This window comes from Neofelis nebulosa, chromosome 6 (genome assembly GCF_028018385.1).
Source record: "Neofelis nebulosa isolate mNeoNeb1 chromosome 6, mNeoNeb1.pri, whole genome shotgun sequence".
In the NCBI taxonomy this organism is placed as follows: domain Eukaryota; kingdom Metazoa; phylum Chordata; class Mammalia; order Carnivora; family Felidae; genus Neofelis; species Neofelis nebulosa.
Genome location: NC_080787.1, coordinates 36608285 through 36632066, shown reverse-complemented (window position 1 = coordinate 36632066; position 23782 = coordinate 36608285). Strand labels below are relative to the sequence as shown.

Genomic DNA, 23782 nt, shown 5'->3' with positions numbered 1-23782 from the left:
TTTCTGAAGTTTTGTCTTGTTCTTTTGTTTGGAGCATAGTCCTCTGTCTCTCCATTTTGCATGACTCTCTGTATTTGTGTCTATGTATTAGGCCAATCAGCTATGTCTCTTGGTCTTGAAGGAGTGGCCTTATGTAGAAGACATCCTGTGGGGCTCAGAAGTGCAGTCTGTCCTGGTCACCAGAACCAGGTGCTCTGGCTCATGAGCCCCCCATCGGCTGGCTGTGATGTCTGGACGCTGGTGCTGGAGTGAGCTGGTGGGTGGGGCTGGCCCCCTACTCCGCACGGAAGCCAGTCCCCCCTGAGGCTGTGGAATACCTAGCAGGGTGAGAGGTACTAGCAAGGTAGATAGAGAAATTGTGCCTACCAGTGCCAATCCAGCTAGGTAGAAAGAGAGTAAGAAAAATGGTGCCTGCCAGTGCTTCCATTCCCAGAGAAAGTTCCTACCGATCCTTGCCCCTCTGGTGCATGCCCTAAAATTAGTCAGTAAGTTTCCTTCTCATACGGCCCAGGCACTTTTCAAACTGCTGGGTTCACAATGATTAAGTTTGTGCAAGTGCCCTTTAAGGGCAGAGTCTTGGTTTCCTAAGGCCCCCTGCTCTTCCAGAATTAAGCCCTGCTGATTTCCTGAGCCAGATATTATGTGGGCTCTTTCTGGTGCAGGTCTCCAGGGCAGGGCTGCCTCACGTGGGGCTTGAACTCCTCGCTCCTCAGGGAGGACCTCTGCGTTGGTGATATCCCTCCTGTTTGTGGGTCCCTGTGCCCAGGCTGTGGGTCCTGACTAGACCACATCTCTGCCCCTTCTGCCTTTCGATGTGGCTTTTTCTTTATATCCCTAGCTGTGGAAGAGCTGTTCTGCTAGTCTACAGGTCATTCTCAGAAAGAGTTGCTCTACATGTAGCTGTAGCTTTGGTCCTGTCTGTGGGAGGACATGAGCTCAGTACTCCATTACCTGTTCCTCCTCCTCCCTAGCTCATTTTATTTTATTATTGAGTGGTATTCCATTGAATGAATATGCCGCTATTTATTCACTCTCCTAGTGATGTATGTTTGGGCTACTTCCATTTTGAGGCTATAAAGAATAGGACTGCCACAAACATTCCTATACAAATTTGTGTGTGTGTGTGTGTGTGTGTGTGTGTGTGTGTAAATTTGTTTTCACTTCTGTTGGATAAAATATCTAGGACTAGGCATGTTTTTAACTTAATAAGAATGTTCTAAATACTTCCTCGGTTTCATTGTACAACCACTATACAACAATTATTTGAGAGTCTCAGTCATTCCATATCCTAGCTAGTCGATATTCGCTGTTATGAGTCGTCTTTATTTTACCTATTCGAGTGTGAACTTGTATCTCATTGTAGTTTTGTTGATGGTTACCTGATAACTAATGGTCTTAAGCACTTTTTTTATGTGCTTGCTGGACATTTTTACGTCTGATTTTGGGAGGCATCTGTTTAATTGTATTTTCCATTTAAGTTTATTTATTTACTTTGAGAGAGAGAGAGAGCGAGCGAGCAGGGGAGGGGCAGAGAGAGAGGGAGAGAGTCCCAGGCAGGGTCCACACTGTTTGTGCAGAGCCTGACTCGGGGCTCGAACTCACGAACCATGAGATCATGACCTGAGCTGAAATCAGACACTTAACCAACTGATACACCCAGGTGCCCCAATTTGCATAAATTTAAAAATATATTTTGGATACCAATCATCTGTCACACATATATGTATTACAAATGTGTTTTCCAGGCTGGTCCGTTCGTTTTCTTAATGGTGTCTTTTGGTGAGCAGGCTATAACTAATTAATCAAGTTTTTCCTTTTATGGATTGTGCTTTTTGTGGCCTCTAAGAAATTTTTGCCTGCTTTGAGGTCATGAAAATATTCTCCTATGCTTTCTTCTAGAAGTATTGTGAGTCTTGGTTTTATGTTTAGGTCTATGACCTCAAATAAATTTTTGTGTATGGAGTGGCATAGAGGTCAAGGTCCATTTTTAACCAACATTTTATGAAAATCTAGCCACATACTGTAAAATCCATTATTGAATATTTATATTCCCACTACCTACATTCTACCATTAACATTTTACTATGTTTTCTCACTTATTGCTATCCTTCCATCTGTTCATCCATATCCATCCATTAATACATACTTTTCTTTCTTTCTTTTTCTTTTTTTTTTTTTTTTTTTTTAAGTAGGCTCCATGCCCAGTGTGGATCTCAGTGTGGGGCCTGAACTCATGACCCTGAGATTAAGACCTGAGCTGAGATCAAGAGTCACTTATCTCACATCAAGAGTCAGCTTAGCCAACTGAGCCACCCAGGTGCGCTGTTTACATCTTATTTTTAAAATTCATTTCCAAATAAACTGCAGATAGTAGTACTTTGTCTCCACGTCGCCTGGGTGGCTCAGTCAGTTAAGTATCTGACTTCAGCTCAGGTCATAATTTCACGGTTTATGGGTTTGAGCCCCACATCTGGCTCTGTGTTGACAGCTTAGAGCCTGGAGCTTGCTTCACATTCTGTGTCTCCCTCTCTCTCTCTCTGTCCTTCCCTCGCTTGTGCTCTGTCTCTCTCTCAAAAGTAAATAAATAAACATTAAAAAAAAAAAATGCTGTATCTCCTAAATGTTTCAGCATGGATATTATTAGTTATAGCTCAATACTATTTCCACAGGTGAAAAACACAAATCCTAAGAATATGTTCTGGGTTGTGACAACGGGACTTGTGTAACCCAAACCTCTAAGAAATAGAATTTTACCATCATTCTAGAAAGTTCCCTCATTCTTCTTCCCAGTTAATCCCCATCATCCATACCCACAAAGCAACCATTGTTCTCTTTTGTTTGTTTTTTTTCCTCACCTTGGATTAGTCCTCCCCGTTCTAGGACTTCCTATAATGGAATTATACAGTATGACTCTTTTGTATGAGGCTTATTTTTACTGTTTCTGAGATTCGTCAATGTTGATGTATCTATCAATAATGCATTCCCGTTTGTGGATGAATAATATTCTATTGTATAGTTACACCTCGATTTGTTTACCCACCCTTCTATTGATGGTTGCCAACATCCTTCTGGGATGTCGCTAACTTTTTTTTTTATATAGATTTTTTTTAACGTTTATTTATTATTATTGAGAGACAGAGAGAGACAGAGCATGAACATGGGAGGGGCAGAGAGAGGAGCAGACACAGAAATCTGAAGCAGGCTCCAGGCTCTGAGCTGTCAGCACAGAGCCTGATGCAGGGCTCAAACTCACAAACCGCAAGAAGTTGGGGCTTGAACTCATAAGCTGAAGGTGGATGCTTCACTGACTGAGCCCCCCAGGTGTCCCTGGCTTTATGGACATTCTTATACAAATTTTCGGTGACTATATATTTTCAATTCCCTTGGGTAAATACCTAGAAGTGGAATTGTTGGGTCATGTGGTAGGTATATTTCTCAGTTTTTGAGAAATTGTCATGCAGTTTTCACAAGTGGTTGTACCATTTTACGTTTCCACCAACCATGGATAAGAGTTGCAGTTGCCCTACATTCTCCTAACAACATATGTTGTCAGTGTTTTTCATTTAACTATTTCAAAATTTAGCCATGCTGGTATATTTCATGTGGTTTTCCTTTGCACTTCCCTGACAACTAATGATGTTGAACACTTAAAATAATTTTTTTTTAAATGTTTATTTTTTGCGAGGGGAGGAGCAGAAGGGAGGGAGACACAGAATCTGAAGCAGGCTACAGGCTCTGAGCTCTCAGCAAAGCCTGATGCTGTGCTCGAACTCATGAAACCCGAGATCATGACCTGAGCTGAGGTCAGATGCTTAACTGAACCACGCAGGTGCCCCTGAATACTTTTTTAAGGTGCTTATTGGCCATTCCTTACATCTTCTTTTAAATGAAATATCTGTTAAATCTTTTGCCCAATTAAAAAAAAATGAAACTTTAAAAGCTTTTAAAATGATACTTCCCACAAAGCTGGAAAAAAATAAAATTGAACATTCAAGAAATTAATCTTTTGGGGCACCTGGGTGGCTCAGTCACTGGAGTGTCCGACTCTTGATTTCGTCTCAGGTCATGATCTCACAGTTCATGGAATGGTGCCCTGCATAGGGCTCTGTGCTGGCAGTGTAGAGCCTACTTGGTATTCTCTCTCCCCTCTCTCTCTGTCCCTCCCTCTCTCTCTGTCTCTCTTCATCTCAAAAATAAACAAATAAACATTAAAAAAAAAAAAACCTGTACATAAATGTTTATAGAAATGTACTAGAAATGTTCATTTCCAGTAGCCCCAAACTGGTAACAGTCTAGATGTCCTTCAATGAATGACAGGTTAGATAAATTCTGGTGTATCCATACCATGGAATGTTAGTTACTAAGCAATAAAGAGGAATAAACTATTGAAATAGGAAACAATATGGATGATCTCCAGAGAATTATGTTGAGTGAAAAAAGCCAATCCCAAAAGGTTACATATTGTATGATTCCCTGTATATAACATTTATGAAATAACAAAATTGTAGAAATGGAGTATGTACCAATGGTTGCCAGGGGTTAAGAAGGATATTGGGTTGGAGGGAAGTAGGTGTGACTATAAAGAGCAAGAGGGAGATCCTTATGGTGATAGAAATACTCTATATCTTAACTGTATCAATATCAATATCCTGGTGGTGATAGTGTTTTGCAATATTTTATTTTTAAGATATGGTTTTGCAGGGTGCCTGTGTGTCTCAGTCAGTTAAGTGACTGACTCTTGATTTTGGATCAGGTCATGATCCCAGGGTGGTGGGATCAAGCCTCAAGCCCCATGTCGGGCTCTGTGCTGAGCATAGAGCCTGCTTGAGATCCTCTCTCTCTCTCTCTCTCTCTCTCTCTCTAAAAAAAAAAAAAAAAGATATAGTTTTGAAGGTGTTGATATTACCATTAGGAGAAATTGGATAAAAGTACAGTCTCTCTGTACTATTTTTTTCTTTACAACATACACATTTACAAATATCTCAAAATTAAAAGATTAATTTTTTAATGTTTATTTTTTGAGAGAGAGAGAGAGAGAGAGAGAATATGCATGTGCCAATCAGCACAGAGCCCAGTGCAGGGCTGGATCCCACGACCCTGGGATCATGACCTGAGCCAAAATCAAGAGTCAGACTTAATGGACTTAGTCCCCCAGGTGCCCCTATGTACAGGTTTTTGAATAAACATAAATCTCCATTTCTCTGAAATAAATGCCCAGGAGTTACAATTGCTGGTTTGTATATGATTGTTGCATGTTTAATTTTTTAAGAAACTGTCCAGCTGTTTTCCAGAGAATACGGTAAAATGTACCAAATTACATCCCTACCAGCAACATATGAGTGATTCAGTTTCTCTGCGTCTTTGCCAGCATTTAATATTAATCCTATTTTTAATTTTAGCCATTCTCTTGGTGAGGAGTGAGATTTCAGTTGGTTTTAGTATGCATTTCCCTAATGGATAGTGGTGCTGAATGTCTTGTCATGTATTTATTTACCATTTGTATACCCCTTTGGTGAACTGTCTGTTCATGTCTTTTGCCCATTTTCTGATTAAATTGTGTGGGTTTTGAAAAAAAATTTTAATGTTTATTTTTGAGAGGGGGAGAAAGCATGAGTAGGGGAGAGGCAGAGAGAGAAGGGGACAGAGGATCCAAAGTGGGCTCCCCAATGAAAGGAGAGAACCCTGTGTGAGGCTGAAACTCACGAAAAGTAAGATTGTGACCTGAGCTGAAGACAGATGCTCAACTGACTGAGCCACCCAGGCGCCCCAAATTGTGTGTGGTGGGGGGTGTTTTTGAGAGAGAGAGACAGAGCATGAGCTGGGAGAGAGACAGAACATGAGAGAGAGAGAGGGAAACACACAATGTGAAGCAGGCTCCAGACTCTGAGTTGTCAGCACAGAGCCCAGTGTGAGGCTTGAACTCACGAACTGTGAGATCATGACCCGAGCTGAAGTCGGATGCCTAACCAACTCAGTCATCCAGGTGCCCCATTGTGTGTTTTTTTAATCACTATGTTTTGAGAACTCTTTATTGTAGATACTAGTCCTCTGTCATATATGTCCTATGCAAACATTTTCTTCCAGTCTGTAGCTTGTCTTTTCATACTCTTAACAGGGTCTTTCACAGAGCAAAATACTTAAATTTTAATGAAGTCTGATTTACCATTTTAAAAAATTTTGTTTTAACTTTTTTTATTTTTAACGCTTATTTATTTTTGAGACAGAGAGAGACAGAGCATGAACAGGGGAGGAGCAGAGAGAGAGGGAGACACAGAATCTGAAACAGGCTCCAGGATCTGAGCTGTCAGCACAGAGCCCGACGTGGGACTCGAACTCACGGACCGTGAGATCGTGACCTGAGCCGAAGTTGGACACTTAACCGACCAAGCCACCCAGGCGCCATTTTTTAAAAATTTTATAGGTCATATTTTTCTTGTCAAATCTAAGAAGTCTGCCTAGCACTAGATCTGAAGATTTTGCCATGTTTTTTTCCTGTAAGTTTTATAGTTTTTTATATCTTACATTTTTTTTAAGTAGCCTCTATGCCCATGGGATCAACAGTCAGATGCTCTACTGACTGAGCCAGCCAGGTGCCCCTATGTCTTACATTTGAATCCATGATCTACTTTGAATTAATTTTAAAAAATATTTTAAAATGTTTATTTATTTTTGAGAGAGAGAGAGAGAGAGAGTCAGAGTGCAAGCGGGGGACAGCAGAGAGACAGGGAGACACAGAATCTGAAGCAGGCTCCATGCTCTGAGCTGTCAGCACAGAGCCTGATGCGGGGCTCATGACCTGAGATCATGACCTGAGCTGAAGTCTGACACTTAACCAACTGAGCCAACCAGACGCCCCGACTTTGAATTAATTTTTGTATGAAATTTAGGTTGAGTTTCTTTTTTATTTGTTATGGATTATTCTAGCATCATTTGTTGGAAAATCTATATTTTTTCCCAGTTTTAAATTAGGTTATGTGTCTTTATTATTACTGAGTTGTAGTAGTTACTAATATATCCTGGATACTATCCTTTTGTCAGATATGTTTTATAAATATTTTCTTCACATTGATGACTTATCTATTAATTGTCTTAATGATGTCTTTTGATGGGTAGAAATTTTTAGTTTTGATGAAGTCTAACTTATCAATTTCCTTTCATGGTTATTGCTTTTTTTTAAGTTTACCTTTTGAGTAATGAAGATATTTTATGTTTTGCACAAAAGTCTTTATGGGTTTTGCTTTTATGTTAATGTCTACAATCCATCTTGAATTAATCTTTGCATATGGTGTGAGGTAAGAGTTATAGTTCATTTTTTTCACATGAATATCCATTTATTCCAGCACCGCTTGTTAAAACGTCTGTCCTTTCTCCACTGAATTGCTCAGGTGTCTTTGCTGAAAATCAAATAATCATATAAGTGCGGGTTTATTTTTGGGTTCTCTATTTTCTTCCATTTATTTATTAGTGTGTCTTTACACTGTTATTCCACAACCCTGATTACTGTCATTTTACAGTAAGTATTAAAATTTGGTAATATCAATGCTGTTTCTGTTCTTTTTTGAGATTTTTTGGCTATTCTACATCCTTTTTGTTTCCATGTATATTTTAGAATTACTATACCTACTTTTTCCAAATAATCTGATAATTTTTTTAAAATAGAAATTACACTGAATATATATATCAACTTAGGGAGAATGGATTCTTTTCAATATTGAGTTTCCTAACCCATAAACATGACACATCCCCTTCATTCATTTAGGTCTTCTTTAATTTCTCTCAGCAATATTTGTAGTTTTCAGTATACAGGACTTACACGATTTTTGTTAGGTTTATTTTTAGATATTTGACTTAAAAAAATTTTTTTAATGTTTATTTATTTTGAGAGAGAGAGAGAGATAGCGTGGGCAGGAGAGGGGCAGAGAGAGGGAGACACAGAATATGAAGAAGGCTCCAGGCTCTGAGCAGTCGCACAGAGCCTGATGTGGAACTTCAACTCCCAAATGTGGGATCATGAGCTGAGCCAAAATCAGCTGCTTAAATGACTGAGCCACCCAGGTGCCCCTAGATATTTGACATTTTTGATGCTATTGTAAATGATATTTTGTTTAAATTTCATTTTCCAATTGTTTGTTGCTTGTTATACAATAAACCGACTTTTTATGTATTGATCTTGATTCCTTTCGTTTTGCTAATTTCGCTTATTGGTGCTAGTATTTTGGGTGGAGCCTTGTTTTTAGATTTTCTTACATATACACTCATGTTGTCTATGAATAGTGATGGTTTTTTTTCCTTCCCAATCTTATGCCTTATATTTATTTTTCATTTTTTATTTCACTAAGTTCTCTAATATAATATTTACTATAGTGGTGGGAAGGTATTCTTGCCCTGTTTCTTATCTTAGTGGGGAAGGATTTATCTTACCTTTTACCTTTAAGTATAGTGTTAGTTATTGTTGAGAGATATCCTTTAACAGGTTGAGAAGTTTCACTTTTTGAAAAAAATTTTATTTTTTTTTTATTTTATATTTATTTTTTTAAGATTTTATTTTTAAGTAATCTCTACACGCAACATGGGGCTTCAACTTACAACCCTGGGATCAAGAATCACACGCTCCACCAACTGAACCAGCGGGGCACACCCCCTCCCCCCCCCCCAAGTTCACTTTTATTCCTAGTTTGCTAACCATTTTTATTATGAAACAATTTTATTAAACATTTTTTATAAAATACTTTTCCTGGATCAAGATGATCATATAGTTATTCTCTTTTAGTCTGTTCATGAGGTTTATGTCATTGTTTGATCTTTGTAAAGTTAAGCTAACCTTGCATTCTTGTATTTCCCTGTATATGTAGGTGGATTCTTTTTTTTTTTTTTTTTTTTTTTTTTTAAGTTTATTTTGAGAGAGATCAAAGCACGAGTAGGAGTGGGGCAGAAAGAGAGGAGAGATAGAGAATCCCAAGCAGGCTCCACACTGTTAGTGCAGAACCCCATACAGGGCTCAAATCCACAAAGCCCCAGAGATCATGACCTGAGGCAAAACCACCCAGGCGCCCATATTTACTGATATTTTTACTGATATTTTTGTTCAGGATTGGTTTTTTTTTTTTTTGTATGCATATTCGTAAGGAATATAGGTCTGTAACTCTTATCTTGTAATGTCTTTATCAGATTTTGGAATCAGGGTTATCTTTGCCTTATAAGACAAATTGGGAAGTACTCTTACGTCTTCTATTTTCTGAATGTTTGTGTAGGATTAGTATTACTTCTTTGGATATTTGATAGATTTCACCAAAATACCACCTGACACTGGAGTTTTCTTTGTAGGGAGACTTTTTTTTTTTAAATAGACTTTTTGTTTTAGAATAGTTTTAGATCTACAGAAAAGTTGTGAAGGTAACTGAGTTCCTAACCCCACCCAGATCCTATTGCTGACATCTTACATTAATATGGTAATGTTTGTCACCAATGTCAATCTTTGTCACCAATGTCAATACATTTTTATCAACTAAAGTGTGAGAAGGCTTTCGACAAATTCAATTTGTTACATAGATAAGGATGTTCAAATTTTTTATTTTGTTATTTTTGGTAAATTGTTTTTCTAGGAATTTGTCTATTTCACCTACTTGTTGACATTGTTGGCTTAAAGTTTTTCATTATATTCCCTTATTACTCTTTTGCTGTCTAAAGATCTATTGTGCCCCCGTTTTTCATTAATAGTATTGGTAATTTGCTTTTTCCTCTTTTTTTCCTTTATCAGTCTTGCTCATGATTTATGAATTTTATTAGTGTTTTTAAAGAACAAACTTTTGGCTTTGTTAATTTTCTCTATTGTTTGTTTTCTATTTCATTGATTTCTTCTCTATTCTACTTACATTGGGTTTAATTTACTTGTTTTTTTTCTAACTTTTTAAAGTAGGAACTTAGATCATTGATGATTTTAAGTTTATTTATTTTGAAGGAGAGAGAGAGAGAGAGAGAGCGAGTGGTCATGAGAGAGAGGGAGATAGAGGATTCTGAAGCAGGCTGTGTGCTGACAGCAGAGAGCCCGATGTGGGGCTGGAACTCACAAACTGTGAGATCATGACCTGAGCCAAAATCAAGAGTCCCACACTTAACCAACTGAGCCACCTAGTCACCCTAGATTTTGATCTTTTTTTTTTTATGTTTATTTATTTTGAGAGACAGAGACGGAGCTCGAGGGTGGGGTGGTGCAGAGAGAGACAGAGGGAGACACAGAATCCAAAGCAGGCTCCAGTCTCTGAGCTGTCAGCACAGAGTCCAACACGGGGCTCGAACTCACAGACAGCAAGACCATGACCTGAGCCAAAGTCGGACGCTTAACCAACTGAGCCACCCAGGCACCCTGGATTCTTTTTTTTTTTAATGTTTATTTTTTGAGGGAGAGAAAGAGCAGGGGAGGGGCAGAGAGAGACAGAGACTGTCAAGCAGGCTCCATGCCCAGCACAAAGAGCCTGATGTGGGGCTCCATCCCATGATCTGTGAAATCGTGACCTGAGCCGAAATCAAGACCTGTAGCTTTACCTACAGAACCACCCAGGTGCCTCAACTCCAAGATTCTTAACTACAGAAATCATGAGAAATGATTCATGTTTTAAGTCACTATGTTTTGAGATTTGTTATGCATCAATGGGTAAGTACTACAACAGCAGGGATCGGAAACACTAGGTGCTCCTGGGGGACTTGATGGGATGGACAAGGTAGTCCTGGGAGGTGGACAGAGTGAATGGCATGTTAAGGACGCAGGATGGAGCAAGGAACCTGTGAAAACCAATTTTCTGTATTTTGTCATTCCATTCAGGATTAACCCTAAAAAGTTACTATGGATGATCCCTGAAGTGTGGGATCAGGAGAATGCTATGTGATCTTCATTCAAAGGGCAGATTTTGGGTGTGTCGTTGGGGGGGGGGGGGCGGTGTTCCTACAGACAAGTGAGTCTCATTCCATACTGAGCAAGTAATTAAGCTCTGTACTCAAGATCAGGTTTTGGAAGAGCAGGAGTTGTTTTTTCATTAACAAAATTGTTTTGAGGTGTGTTCTATGTCAGGCCCTGAGATAACTGCAGAGTGAAATAAACAAGGATAAGTGAAACATAGACTCCTTCAAGAAGTTTAAAATGTGAGATTGGCAAGAAAACTGTGACAGTACTGTACCATGTGACAATGTGATAAAGCAGGACAAACTCAGGCCAGAGGTAGCCTTTTTTTTTTTTTTTTTTTTTTTTTTTTAAGTAGGCTTCATGCCCAGCTCGGGGCCCTGTGTGGTGGGGCTTGAACTCACAACCCTGAGATCAAGACCTGAGCTGAGATCAAGAGTCAGACACCTAACTGACTAAGCCACCCTGGCACCCCTGGAGGAGGTAACTTTTAATTTGTTTATTTATTTATTTATTGTTTATATCTTTTTATGTTTATTTTTGAGACGGAGAGAAACAGAGCATGAGTGGGGTAGGGGGAGAGTGAGAGGGAGACACAGAATCTGAAGCAGGCTCCAGGCTCTGAGCTGTCAGCACAGAGCCTGACATGGGGCTTGAAACCACCAACTGTGAGATCATGACTTAAGCTGAAGTCGGATGCTTAACCAACTGAGCCACCCAGGTGCCCCTTAATTCAAGTTTTTAAAAATATTTATTTTGAGAGGGAGAGAGAGACGGTGGGGTAGAGAGAGAGGGTGAGAGAGAATCCCAAGCATGTTCTGTGCTGTCAGGGTAGAGCCTGACGTGGGGCTTGATCACATGAACTATGAGATTATGACCTGAGCTGAAATCAAGAGCCCCTCAATTTGAATTTCGAAGGATAAACATAATTTGGCTTCCTCTGGGTTGGTGGGGAGAAACAATGAAGTGAGGGTCTTGGAAGAAAAGCCTTCTAGACACCAGGCAAGCATGTTCAAAGACTTGGATGATGCCCTAGAGGTTCAAGAAACTGTAAGTAGGTTTTTTTTTTTTAATTTTAAAAATGTTTTTTATTTATTTTTGAGAGAGAGACAGAGAGAGGGAGAGAGAGAGAACAAGCAGGGGAGGGGCAAAGAGAGAGGGAGACACAAAATCTGAAGCAGGCTCCAGGCTCTGAACTATCAGCACAACTAGGGGCTCGAACTCACGAATGGTGAGATCATGACCTGAGCCACCTAGGTGCCCCCATACTAGTTCTTTCTTGTGGCACTTTTGGAGAAGTATTTAACTGGAATAATATGATAATACTTTTTTAATGAATTTAAATCTGGTCTTCACTGCTATCTTCCAGGAAAGGGTGGGATCCTTTGGTTGAAAGTAAAAAAAAAAAGGAATTACAAAGAAAAAGTAATTACTACAAAAGCAAGAAACCTGGAGTGGTCCTGTGGGTTCTTGCAACTACACAGGCCCGTAAGCTGGGGAAGGAATTAGAAACAACAGAAAAACTGCATCCACCTACTTAATCAACATTTACTGAGCTCTTATTTTGGACAAGGCCTTGTGCTAGAAGGTGGAGACATGCAGGTAGATGACACAGGGCCTGCCCATGAGGAGTTTACGATCTAACTTGCTTATTACCTTCACTCTGGTGTACTGAGACCAGGAACGTCATTTGCATTTCTGCTCTCAACCTTAAGAAAACAGCAGATAGTAGTACACTGTGGCTGTATAGCTGCTGGATTGATTACACTCATAGACTTTTCTGCAAAGGCTTTGGCAACAGGCAGCAAGAGCCACAAAGATATTCCTACCCCCTTGATCTGCCTCTGGGAATTTATCTTGAGGAAATACCTGAGATAGGGTTAAGGATTTATGTTCATGGACATTCATTGCTGTTCTAATGAAACAGGGGACATAACCTAAACTTCTAACAATGGGGAAAAGATAAAATAATTGATGGGGCATCCCTACGATGGACTATTAGGTAGTAATTAGAAGTGTTATTAAAAAAAAAGTAGTAACATGGGGGAAAAGGCCGGGGGTGGGGGTGGGGATCGGGGGGAGGGCTACAAGTCTCTACTGAATGTGCTCAGAGATACGTGATTTAATTTTGTATGCTCTCTGTATTTTTCAGATTTTTGACAAACATGTTAGAGGATTTCTACAGTCAGAACTTGTTTTCTTTCTTCCTTCCTTTCAGAGATGTAATGGCAGAAGAGAAAGCTATAAAGACAACCCAAATGACCAAGATTTTGGGAATTGTATTGCATGTGGATTGACCCAAATTAACTGAAACTCCACATTTTACGTGTCAAGCATTGAGTGAAGTATCAGTAATACTAGTTGCAATGTATTAAGTTACTACCACGTGCCAGTTGCCAAATAGAGGGGTAAATAAATATAATTGAGATCCCAACCCAGGTTTGGTTTAGAACCTGGTTTTTTTGACTGTGCCAAATACAAGCAAGTTAAAGAAGGGAAATAAACAATTCATAGACAAATATTGCACATTCAGGGAACGGGCATCATATTATGTTTGGTCTGGGCTGCTGAGAATATCCACAGGTTATACATTTTTCCTTGTTCTACAGTGTGTGGGTATATATTTTCCCCTGGAGAATATATGTGTTTGACATCCACACTATATAGTCCTAGTTTATTGCCAGGAACGATGATGCCTTATGATTTGCATTATGTGTGTACGTACACACACACACACCCATCTTCCTTTTCTGGACCTTCTGTTTACCTTAAGAGAAAGCATTTGTTTTTGCACCTATCAAAGATTGCAGGATAAACATCTGTTAATGTCCCAGCCCCTGAGACTTCCACAGCTTCTGGATGTCAATTGAATGTGCACCCGCCACCCCCCACCCGCGTTGACGTGCAGTGCCTAATCCCAGATAATTTAGGTTGCACACTCCAGGGCGTTTAATCGCATCCCACTTTTTCCTCCAGACCTTCCCCTTCACCCCCTCCCAGATGAACGGACAAGGCCGAGATCGGGCGGCCTGACCTTGGGTCATCTTCGCCCGTGGAACTGCGGTGTGACCTTGGGCAAGCCCCCCGCTCTCCCTTCGCCAGGCCGCGTAGCTGGATAGCCGGATCTCCGCTCCGGCCGCTGCTCAGCCGAGCGGGGAGTCCGTGCGTCTGCACCCCTTTCTCCCCGGACTTCCTCCGCGCACGCCCCACCTACCCCACCCCTACGCTCCTGGCGTTGCGGCCGCCTCCATTCGCACGGCCCTTTCATTCCAGACGCTCGTTTACGCCGCGCGGACTGGGAGGGTGCGATTCCCGGACGCGGCCTGCGCTGCGAGCGCGCGGCCGTCCCGCAGGCCGGCGCGGCTTTACGCCGCTGACGCAGCGCGCCCAAGATGGCGGCGCGGTCGTCGTCGGGGGTGGCGGCGGCAGAGGGGGCGGCGGCCGTGGCGGCAGCGGCGACGGCAGCCGTGACGGCGGCGGCGGCGCGGGGCCTGGGCCGGGGGGAATGAGGCAGCCGTGGCGGGCCAGCGGCCGAGCCGTGTAGCGGAGAAGCGGCTTCCCCTCCCTGCTTCCCTTGGCCGAGCCGAGGACGCGCGCGCGCGTCCGTCCGGAGCGGGCTCCCCACCCTCGACTCCCGCGACCCGCTCCGCACCCCCACCCGGGCCCGGAGGATGATGAAGCTCAAGTCGAATCAGACTCGCACCTATGACGGCGACGGCTACAAGAAGCGGGCCGCGTGCCTGTGTTTCCGCAGCGAGAGCGAGGAGGAGGTGAGGCTCCGGGCCCAGCGGGCCCGGGGGTCGCCGGAGTCGGCGGCCACCGCCAGCCGAGGCGCGGGGGGCGCGGCCGCCGGGGGACGGTGTGTTGCCGCCCCTGGCAGGGCCGCTCCTTTCGTCTGAATGAAGTTCCGACGGAATTTCTTGAGCCGAGGAAGAGGAGAGAGGAAAAAGGACGGTGGGCGGAGGGGAAGCGGGTCCGAGCGTGGCCACACGGCACCGATCCGGCCGAGGGAGCTTCAGAGCCCGTCGCCTGTCATAGGGGAGAGTGGCGGCGGAGAGAAGGCGGTGGGTGGGGAAGTGTGTGGCTTTCGGGCCAGGCCTCCAGCTTTGGATCCAGGAAAGGCAGCTCAGCACTTGTCAGCCCACACATGTGTGCAGAGGCCGCGGTGCACGAGGCGCAGGCCGGCCCTTTGTGCCAGAGAAATAGTCCACTTCACTGGCGGGTTTCGGGGTTGCAGAGGGATTATGTGTGTCTGTGAGTTTAAGGAGGGGGGGGGGCGGTTGGGAAGATTTAGGGCGTAGTGCAAAAGCCAAAGCTAATTGTTTATTTTACAATGCGCTGGGTAGCCCCTTCTGGTGTAGCTGAGAAGAAAGGACATTTGATAAGATAATTTTTATGGGCTGAAAATACTTCATTTTCATTGGGAAGGCCAAAGGCGGTGTTTCAGATCTGTGCCCTGACATTGCCCTATAGGGAGGCCTTTAGGATTAAATTTGCTAGCTAAATAGAAATGCTTAAAATCAGTTTTTGCTTGGGGTACTTAAAAAAAAATCTCAGCTTTTCAGAGCCGTTTCTGTGGTGATAAAGGGAATTTAGAGAAGGCAAACGTTTTTGTAAATCCACAAAGAATTAGCTGCTTTGGAAATTCATAAGATGCCTGTGGGAAAGCGTTTGTCTCCTGTGCATGGTGGTAAAATGGCAGTTAAAGTGGAAACAATGAAGGACAGTGAAATTCAATATGCTATATTCTGGCATTCAGCAGTGGGCTATCGCGGCAGGCTACAAGTACAGTGCATGGTGTTGAAATGGGGGGAGCGGAACTTGACCCGTTAGTTATGAAAAGAAGCTGTGATGAAAGAGACAGATGGATTGCCAAGAGTTGCTGTCCAGAGATATTTAGGAGGAAGTGGGACTTTAAATTATTGCCTGAAAAAATTTAGTAAAGCAGTAATTGTGCTGTTGAGGGACTGTGTGTGTGTGTGTGTGTGTGTGTTCCCTTTCAGCAAAACAGAAGGAAATGGAATTTGGAAATATATACTTTGTGTCCTATCATATATTGTAAAAGTCCCCAAAACAGATGCCTGGTAATAGAGGTACTAAGTAGGGCCATGTTGTAAATTACATAGTTTTGGAATACATACTTGAGTAACGTAAAATTGTTGGTGGTGTTTACTGCTCCACAGGCTTTGTTCTCTTATCATATCATATTATGGGAAATCAGATGGGATCACAGTCTGTTTTAACTGGAGGGAAAATTAATTAGTATAATAACATGTCTTCAGTACTGTGGTTAAGTCTGTGAGTACCCCAATTATAAGTAGAAGGGTGTATAATTTAGTTGTATGAAGGAGGCAAGACTTTATTCGTTTTTAAAAACTCATACTAGAAATTGAGAACATGTGAGTATTTTGGATAAATTGGCAACTCTTTGTAGGCATACACAAACTAAAACTTGATTTTCCATTTTCTGTTAGTTTTATTATGTACTGACATTAGCCATTAGCAGGCTTAATGTTAAAACATTTGACTGATTGTGGAGTTTCCTTGAATTTCTTTTTGAACATTGGTTAATGAGCAGAAGATTCATGCAAATTTTTAATTACAGATTCAGTGGATGTTACAGCTAAAAGCCCAGAAAGAACAAGAAAATTAATGAAATGCACCCATTTTAGACTTGTTCAGTTCAACTAAACAAGTATGTATTAAGAGCCTACTATGGGTGCAGAACCCTATAATGTGGGATTTAAAGATAAACATCCTTCCCTGTCCCCCCAAATTGAGTACTTATTGATGGGATCCCTTAATTGGGAGGGATTTTGGACCACAAAATGATCTCTAGGGTGTCGTTCAACTCTCAGATTACATAATTGTGTTAGAAGGGAAGTAATTTGTTAGTTCCGGGAGAACTTTTATGTTCTCAATAGAAGTGCCAGAAACTGGAAGTATTAGCTGCCACATATTGTGGGAATGTGAAATTCAAACTCAGTAGGACATTCAGCCTGGTTTTATTTTGTAATGGGAATTTATGGCTTTAATCAAGATGGAATAGTTCATAGAATATTATCAGTATTAATATAACAGTAATATAAATATAAATGGAACCCTGGTTAATAAATTCAATTAACCAGTGTCAGGAAACATACATACAATGTAAAGAAAAAGAGATAGAAAATATTAGCAGGTAGTAGACTGTGAATCAGACCTTCTAACGTTTTTTTTCAGCCCCAGGAAATTTTACTTATAAGATCCACGTTAGGAAGTGGGAACATACTCAGCAAGTGAACTGAGCAAGTTTATTGAGATAAAAGGAAACAGACATGTAGGGAGCTTGGAGTCTAGTGGGAGAGATAGAACAAACAGGCCCAACAGCATGAAGACAAGGAATTTCCTTTCCTTCAAACCTCTGGCTGTTTTTCCTGTTGATAAATAAGAATCAATAGCCAGAAAATCCACACACACACACACACACACACCCCACACCCCCCCCCCCCCCCCCCCCACTTACAGGTTTTACTGATTGTTAATTTTGGGGCATTCATGATAAGTAACATATTTATTACAGTACTTTGAGCCTGGTACACAGTAGAGAGTCTTTTACCCAGCCACTGCTTTAACCAACTTGGTGCACTGAATACTTGGTGTTGCCCTCTCTGCCACTGGGTCTGATATAACCCCCCAACCATGAGGCCTCCCCGCCAATTGTGTGCTTACAAAGATTCAGTTATATTTATTCCTGTATTTGTTTATATTCATCATTCTTGTTATTGTAATTCTGCAGTGTAATTATGATGTAAGCCCATGAAATTTGAATTCAAAAAGAATGGTTTTGTATTTCAAATGCTTTATTTATTTATTTATTAGAAATTTTTTTTTAATGTTTATTTATTTTTGAGAGAGATAGAGACAGAATGTGAGTGGGTTAGGGGCAGAGAGAGAGGGAGACACAGAATCCGAAGCAGGCTCCAGGCTCTGAGCTGTCAGCACAGAGCCTGACGCGGGGCTCTAACTCATGAGCTGTGAGATCATGACCTGAGCCGAAGTCGGATGCTCAACCGACTGAGCCACCGAGGTGCCCCTCAAATGCTTCAGAATGACTCAATTGCAAGTCATTAAAAGAAATTACTGCTCAGTTATATGGGTAAGCAAACTGTAAGAGTTGGAAAGGGAGTCTTGAAAGTCTAGAAGGACTCTGCACATAGATCTGCACATGAATGTTTTCAGGGTTTTTTTTTTCTTTATAGAAACCTGAACTGGAAAACATAGGTCATGGTGGGTGTGGTATGTGAAAGACAACTCACTGTTCAATAGTAGGCCTACATTTAAGATAAGATCTTGGACCCACAAAAAAGATTAGCAAATACATATGTGTGTATGTTTTTAATCTGCCGTATCTTCCAGTTAATATTTTATCCTAAACAGTATAGAAGACTGAAACTGATCTCTTGAGTAAGACTTTATTGTTCTGGATTGGGTAATATAACATTCATCTTTGTCCTGTTATTCAACTTTGCCTCTCCGAAAGCACTTCCAGTTGTGATTTTCCTTCTTCCCCCTTTTTGGAGCCTCTATAATGACAGGAAGTGAGACACACTAGGAGTGGGCTTGCTTTGTACCCTCCCCAGAGTGGAGTGGGGGGAGTATAACAGGCCTTTTAGACAGTTGAACTATCTAGCAGTGTGAAATACTCACAAAGGCCAGTGACACAGGCTATACACCAGATGATGTCACAGTCCCTAGGAAAGTTAAAGCTGTGCCTGTTGGGTCTGTTTTTACTCAAGGGAAAAAAAAAAAGTACTGATAGGATCTTTCTCAGTTAGATTTCCCTGTATATTAAAAATTAAAACTGCTTTTATTGTTTTTTAATTTTTATTATTTTTTAAATTTATTTTTGAGAGACACAGAGAGAGAGAGAGAGAGCACGAGCAGAGGAGGGGCAGACACAGAATCTGACACAGGTTCCAGGCTCCGAGCTGTCAGCCCAGAGCCCGACGTGGGGCTCGAACTCATGGACCTCGAGATCATGACCTGAGCCGAAGTCGGACGCTTAACCGACTGAGCCACCCAGGTGTCCCTAAAACTGCTTTTAATAAGAAAGGACAATACTATCTTTAAGGGTCTTAGTTTGGTTTGTTGAGCTTTTCCATCTCTTGGCAAGGGGTTGCCGTTTCATTTTCTCAGCTCCTTGAACTCATGAGGTTGGGTGTGTAGATGATTGATACAGGAGATCCTCCGTGGGCAGAGACTCTGGTGGCCTTAGTGTTTGTCAGTAAAACTGACTCCTAGAGGAGCAGGTGGAAGGACGTCACTGCAAGACCACACCTTCCCCTGGGCTCTAGACAGGGGAGTAAAACACGAGTGGTAATCCCAGAGGCGATAACCATGACGAAGAGCTTCCAGTAGATCCCAGGCTGTTTGGAGAGTCTTTTTGTAACAGATCTTGGTGATTGTCCGGTATTACATTGTTCTAAGATCAGGATGGGTGCGTTGATCCAGTCACCTGACTGGACATTTCTGATCCTCATTTCTCTGTCTTTCCTGGAGGCTTTCTTGTGTGTGTGTGTTCCCTTGTGCCTACCTAATAATACCGGTTAGTCAGTTAGACACTTCTCCCACTACCTCCTTTTCTGCCTGTTTCCTGAGATGTGACTTCTGTTCTGAAATCATACTGCAATCTCCATTTTCTCCCATTCTTTGCCCTAACCTTTTTTTTTTTTTTTTTGCTTTTGAGCAATTCTCATTTCTCCGTAAATACAGTGTTGCCTATCTACTTTGGGTGAAGCAATCTATATTTTTCTTCATAGCCTAGTACAGAAAGGAAGGGCCCTTGTTTGAGAATACATTAGTTTATTCATTTTTTGAGAGCCCTATCATGGACTAGTCTCTGTGTAAGAACCTGGGAATTCCCAGGTAAATAAGGCTGTGGTTCCTCATGAAGCCAGCCTGTCTGCCTGCTGTGCATTTGTATGCACCCCCTCCCACCTGCCCAGGGGCCTCACTCTGATCGGTGTCCTGTCTTTCCTGCTTCATTGCCTTTCCTTCTCTACTTTATCATTCCCAGGGCAAATAGGCTATAGTATTTCCCATCTTAAAAGAACTGCTCCCTTGCCCCTTGTTCCCTCCAGCTACCATCCCATTTCTCTCTTTTCCTTTTACAGCAAAACTTTTCTGTACTTGCTGTCTCCACGATCCCGGTTCCCATTCTCTCTCGAACTCATTCCAGTCAGGCACTCTTTCCTGTGATTCTGCCAAAACCAGTCTTTAAGATAACAAGTTAACAAATCCAGTTCTCAGTCCTTGTTACCCCATCTTTCCTTTCTTCCTGAAACACTTTCCTTACCTTGCTTCTAGGGTATCTTTCTAGTTCTTCCCTTTCTTTCTGGTTGTTCCTTGTTAGTATTGTTGTATTCCTCCTCATTTTCCTGACTTCTTCCATTGCAGTGCACGAGGACACAGTCTTTGAACCACCCTCCACCCCAACACGCACTAGTAGGTGATCTCATCTAGTCTCATCTTTAAGTACCGTATTTATACTGATTACTTTCGGCTGTCTCTGTTTAGCCCTAATTTCTCTCCTGAAATCAGGGCTTGAATATCCTGCAGTCTACTCAGTATTTCCATTTGGGTATCTGATAGGCATCTCAAGCTTAAAATACCCAAACTGAATTCTTGATTCCATCCACCAAAAAACAAACAGCAACAAACCTGCTTCTCCTACTGTTGTGCCTCTTTCAGTAAGTGAAGTCTCCATGCTACCAGTTGCTCAGGTTAGATATCTAGGAGTCATCCTTGACTTCTGCCTTTGTCATACCCACGTCTAATCTGACAGCAGATCCTGCCTAACCTTAACCCTTCAACCTCCGCTGTGCTGTCCTACCCTAACCCATGATTGCCGCTTGTCTGGACTACTGCTGAATCTTCCTGACTGGTCTCCTTGCTTCTGCCCTCACTCCTCTAGTCTTGTCTGCCACAGCTGCTGGAGTGATTCTTCCAACACAGAAGTCAGATCATGTCACTCCTCTGCTCCAGTGGTATTCTGTCTCTGTGAATCCACAGTCTTCACCATGACCTCTAAGGCTCTGGATGTTCGGGTCCCCTGCCGTAGCTCTGATCTCATCTCTTACCACTCTCCCTCTTACTCATTCCTCTCCTCCAGCCACACTGGCCTCTGTACTGTTTGTTCTCCGTATTATCTGCATGGCTAGCTCCCTTCTTTTGGGTCTTTGCTTAGTTTTCGTCTCATCAGACAGGTCTTTAACGATCATGCTACATAATACACCAGTCCATTGTCACTGTGTCTCTTAGGCTTTGTTTTTTCTTGGCAGCACAAATCACCACCAAGACATGGTATGTACTCATTTGTTGTTGTCTGTTTCCTCTCACTAGAATATAAGCTAGTTCATGGGGATAGGAGTTTTTGTCCGTTTTATTCACTCCTGTATCCTTGTTGTTTAGGACATAGTATATGCTCAATACTATTTGTTGACTGTATGAATGAATGAATGAAGACATTGCCCCTGTTTTTTAAGCTTACGGTCTAGTAGAGGAATTGAAAATACCCCAAATACACTGAATGCTAGGGTCTACCAATAATGCGGTGATAACAATGTTTCAGGGAAGTCTTCTGTCTCTTTTTTCCAGTATCTTAGTGACAAGGTGTCTGATAATGTTGAGTATCAGCCCAATGGAAGTGTATGTGTACTTGGTTGTAAATCTTTTTGGAATCTCAGTGGATCGTCCCATGACAGGGCACTTAGGATTTCTTTCAGATGTTGAACTTGTGAATCTATACCATCTTGCAGGATTTGTGTTGGATGGTTGATAAAATGTACTGATCCTCAATCCTAGTGATTCATCACCTGAGGAAAAGGATTTTCATTTTGCTGATAGCTTGGAACCTTTTATTTCTAAGTAAATAAATACATCAACAAACTATAATCAAGCAGTGGATAGCCAGGGCGCCTGGGTGACTCAGTTGGGTAAGCATCTGCCTTCGGCTCAGGTCATGATCTCATGGTTTGTGAGTTCAAGCCCCGCATCAGGCTCTCTGCTAGCTGCACAGAGCCCACTTCAGATCCTCTGTCCCCTCTCTCTCTGTACCTCCCCCTCCCGCATGCTGTCTCTCTCTCAGAAAAAAAAAAAAAAATATATTGTGGTTCATAGCCAACAGTGTATGTCAAATCTGGATTCCAAAGTTTAGTTGATAGTAGAGTAATTAATTTGAAAATGAAGGTTGATAGGGATGGTCATAATATTTTCCTGTCATCATCGTTTTGTTCCTTATCTAGGTCAAAGTGAAAGAGATATGATGTCAAGTTTGTGAGTGCTGAGTCTTGAAGTGTTTCCTTTATGGCGGTTAACGTACGAAACAGAACAAAGGAACCATCACAGGCAAAAAAGATATGTGGATAAAAGAATAGGGAATTGGATTTGGAAATAAAACCCCCAAACCTAAAACTTAGTAATAAAACATATGCACCTGAAGACAACTTGTTGAGTAAAATCCTCTCAGACCGAAGAAAACTTCCTTGAATCCAGTTTGAGAATTTCTGCCCTAAAGTAACATGGCTCAAGAATGTCCACAGTCTTTTTCCCAGCCTTCTTGAAACCCTTGCTTCCTAGCTTACTAACCCTTTGAGTAGGGAAAAATGTTCATTCTTATATTCATTCATTCATTTTACAAACTTTATTGAATGCCTGCTTCTGGGCCAGACACTGTTCTTGGAATGCAGCTGTGAATGAGGCAGAGTGGAGGCTCTTGCTCTTGTGAAGTTTCTGATAACAAATGCGGGGAGACAGTCAATGAGCAGAAATATCAGTGAACTTGATTTTAGGCAGTGGTGGTGCTGGGCAGGAGATAAGTGTGTGATGGTCCTGAGAGTGGGGAGGGGATTGGCAAATTGTGGCTGGGTAGGCTCTGAATGGCAGGGCAGGGGAAGAGCAATTACCGAGGCCCCAAGTGGGGGACGACTTTGGCCAGGAGGAAAAGCAGCAAGCAGGCCAGAGTGGCTGGCGGCCAAGTGGAGGAGAGTGGTGGGAGATATTGCAGAGGTGGGAGGCCACCATTTCCCATGAGGCTTTGTTACCCATCCTTCCAGTTCTCCTGGTTTTCCTTTACTCTGTCCTCCTCTGTCCCTTAAAGCAACCCAGCAAACACGCCAGCAACAGCCCTCAAAACCACCTTCTTTCCCTTGACTGTGAGGCACAGAGTGGTGGTGACAGGATGGTGAGAGTTTATTAAAAAAGGTTGTGGTTAAGAAATGTACAAGTGGAGAGAAAAGAAAGTACTGTACTGCAATCTTTTTAAAAGAGAAATCTGAAAGGACCCAAAGAAAAGACCCTAACGTTTCTTTACACAATCTTAGGGTAGTTTAGTCAGAAAAGCTACTTTGGATAGATAATATATGTGCCCAGTACAAAATTCAAAAGGTACAAAGAACATGGAGTGAAGGACTCAGGTAGTTATCTTATAAAAGATAAGACTGTGGTGCATTGCAAATGAAAGATTGAGGGGTATTTTTGTTTAATCGAGGCTTGCCACTTTTTCCTAGGAATATATTTGAATCCAGGCCACTTGGGCACCTATGATTTTTCAGCACTTACCTAGTTTTATTGAGGTTTGGTTACCTTAAGTGCCAGGGATCCTTCTAAAATGAAGAACTGCTGGGAATGGAGTGGGGTGTGTGTGTGTGTGTGTGTGTGTGTGTGTGTGTGTGTAGAATCAGTGTTGGCAGTGGGCTGTGTGTGTGTCAGGAAAGCACTCCCGTGTAGAAGCTCCTTGTCTAACTGGCCTTCGGGCCCCTGAAAAGCAGCTTAGCAGTTGTCTGGGTCAGATGGGGTTTGCTGATTTCTAAGCTCTCATTGTTTGGACTACTCAGAGTCAGCCTTTTA

At 42.0% G+C, this 23782-nt stretch overlaps 2 protein-coding genes and 1 long non-coding RNA gene across 4 annotated transcripts in view; 2 read left to right on the top strand and 1 right to left on the bottom strand.

The window, feature by feature from the left end:
- Positions 1-14071, bottom strand: part of LOC131514069 (uncharacterized) — a 31911-nt gene extending 17840 nt beyond the window's left edge. Inside the window, exon 1 of the long non-coding RNA XR_009262921.1 lies at positions 13929-14071. This is a non-coding gene — a long non-coding RNA (uncharacterized LOC131514069). The remainder of the gene's footprint in view (positions 1-13928) is intronic.
- The window catches only part of RPS10 (ribosomal protein S10), a 193245-nt gene that overhangs the window by 19199 nt on the left and 150264 nt on the right, over positions 1-23782 (top strand). The window lies entirely within an intron of this gene.
- The window catches only part of NUDT3 (nudix hydrolase 3), a 134439-nt gene continuing 124912 nt past the window's right edge, over positions 14256-23782 (top strand). Inside the window, exon 1 of one of the 2 annotated variants that reach the window (XM_058733625.1) lies at positions 14256-14664. In XM_058733625.1, the coding sequence (XP_058589608.1) occupies positions 14566-14664 (99 nt within the window). In that variant the 5' untranslated portion in view covers positions 14256-14565. Of the gene's footprint in view, positions 14665-14778; positions 14959-23782 lie in introns of those variants that run through there. The other variant, XM_058733624.1, reaches the window with a different exon arrangement.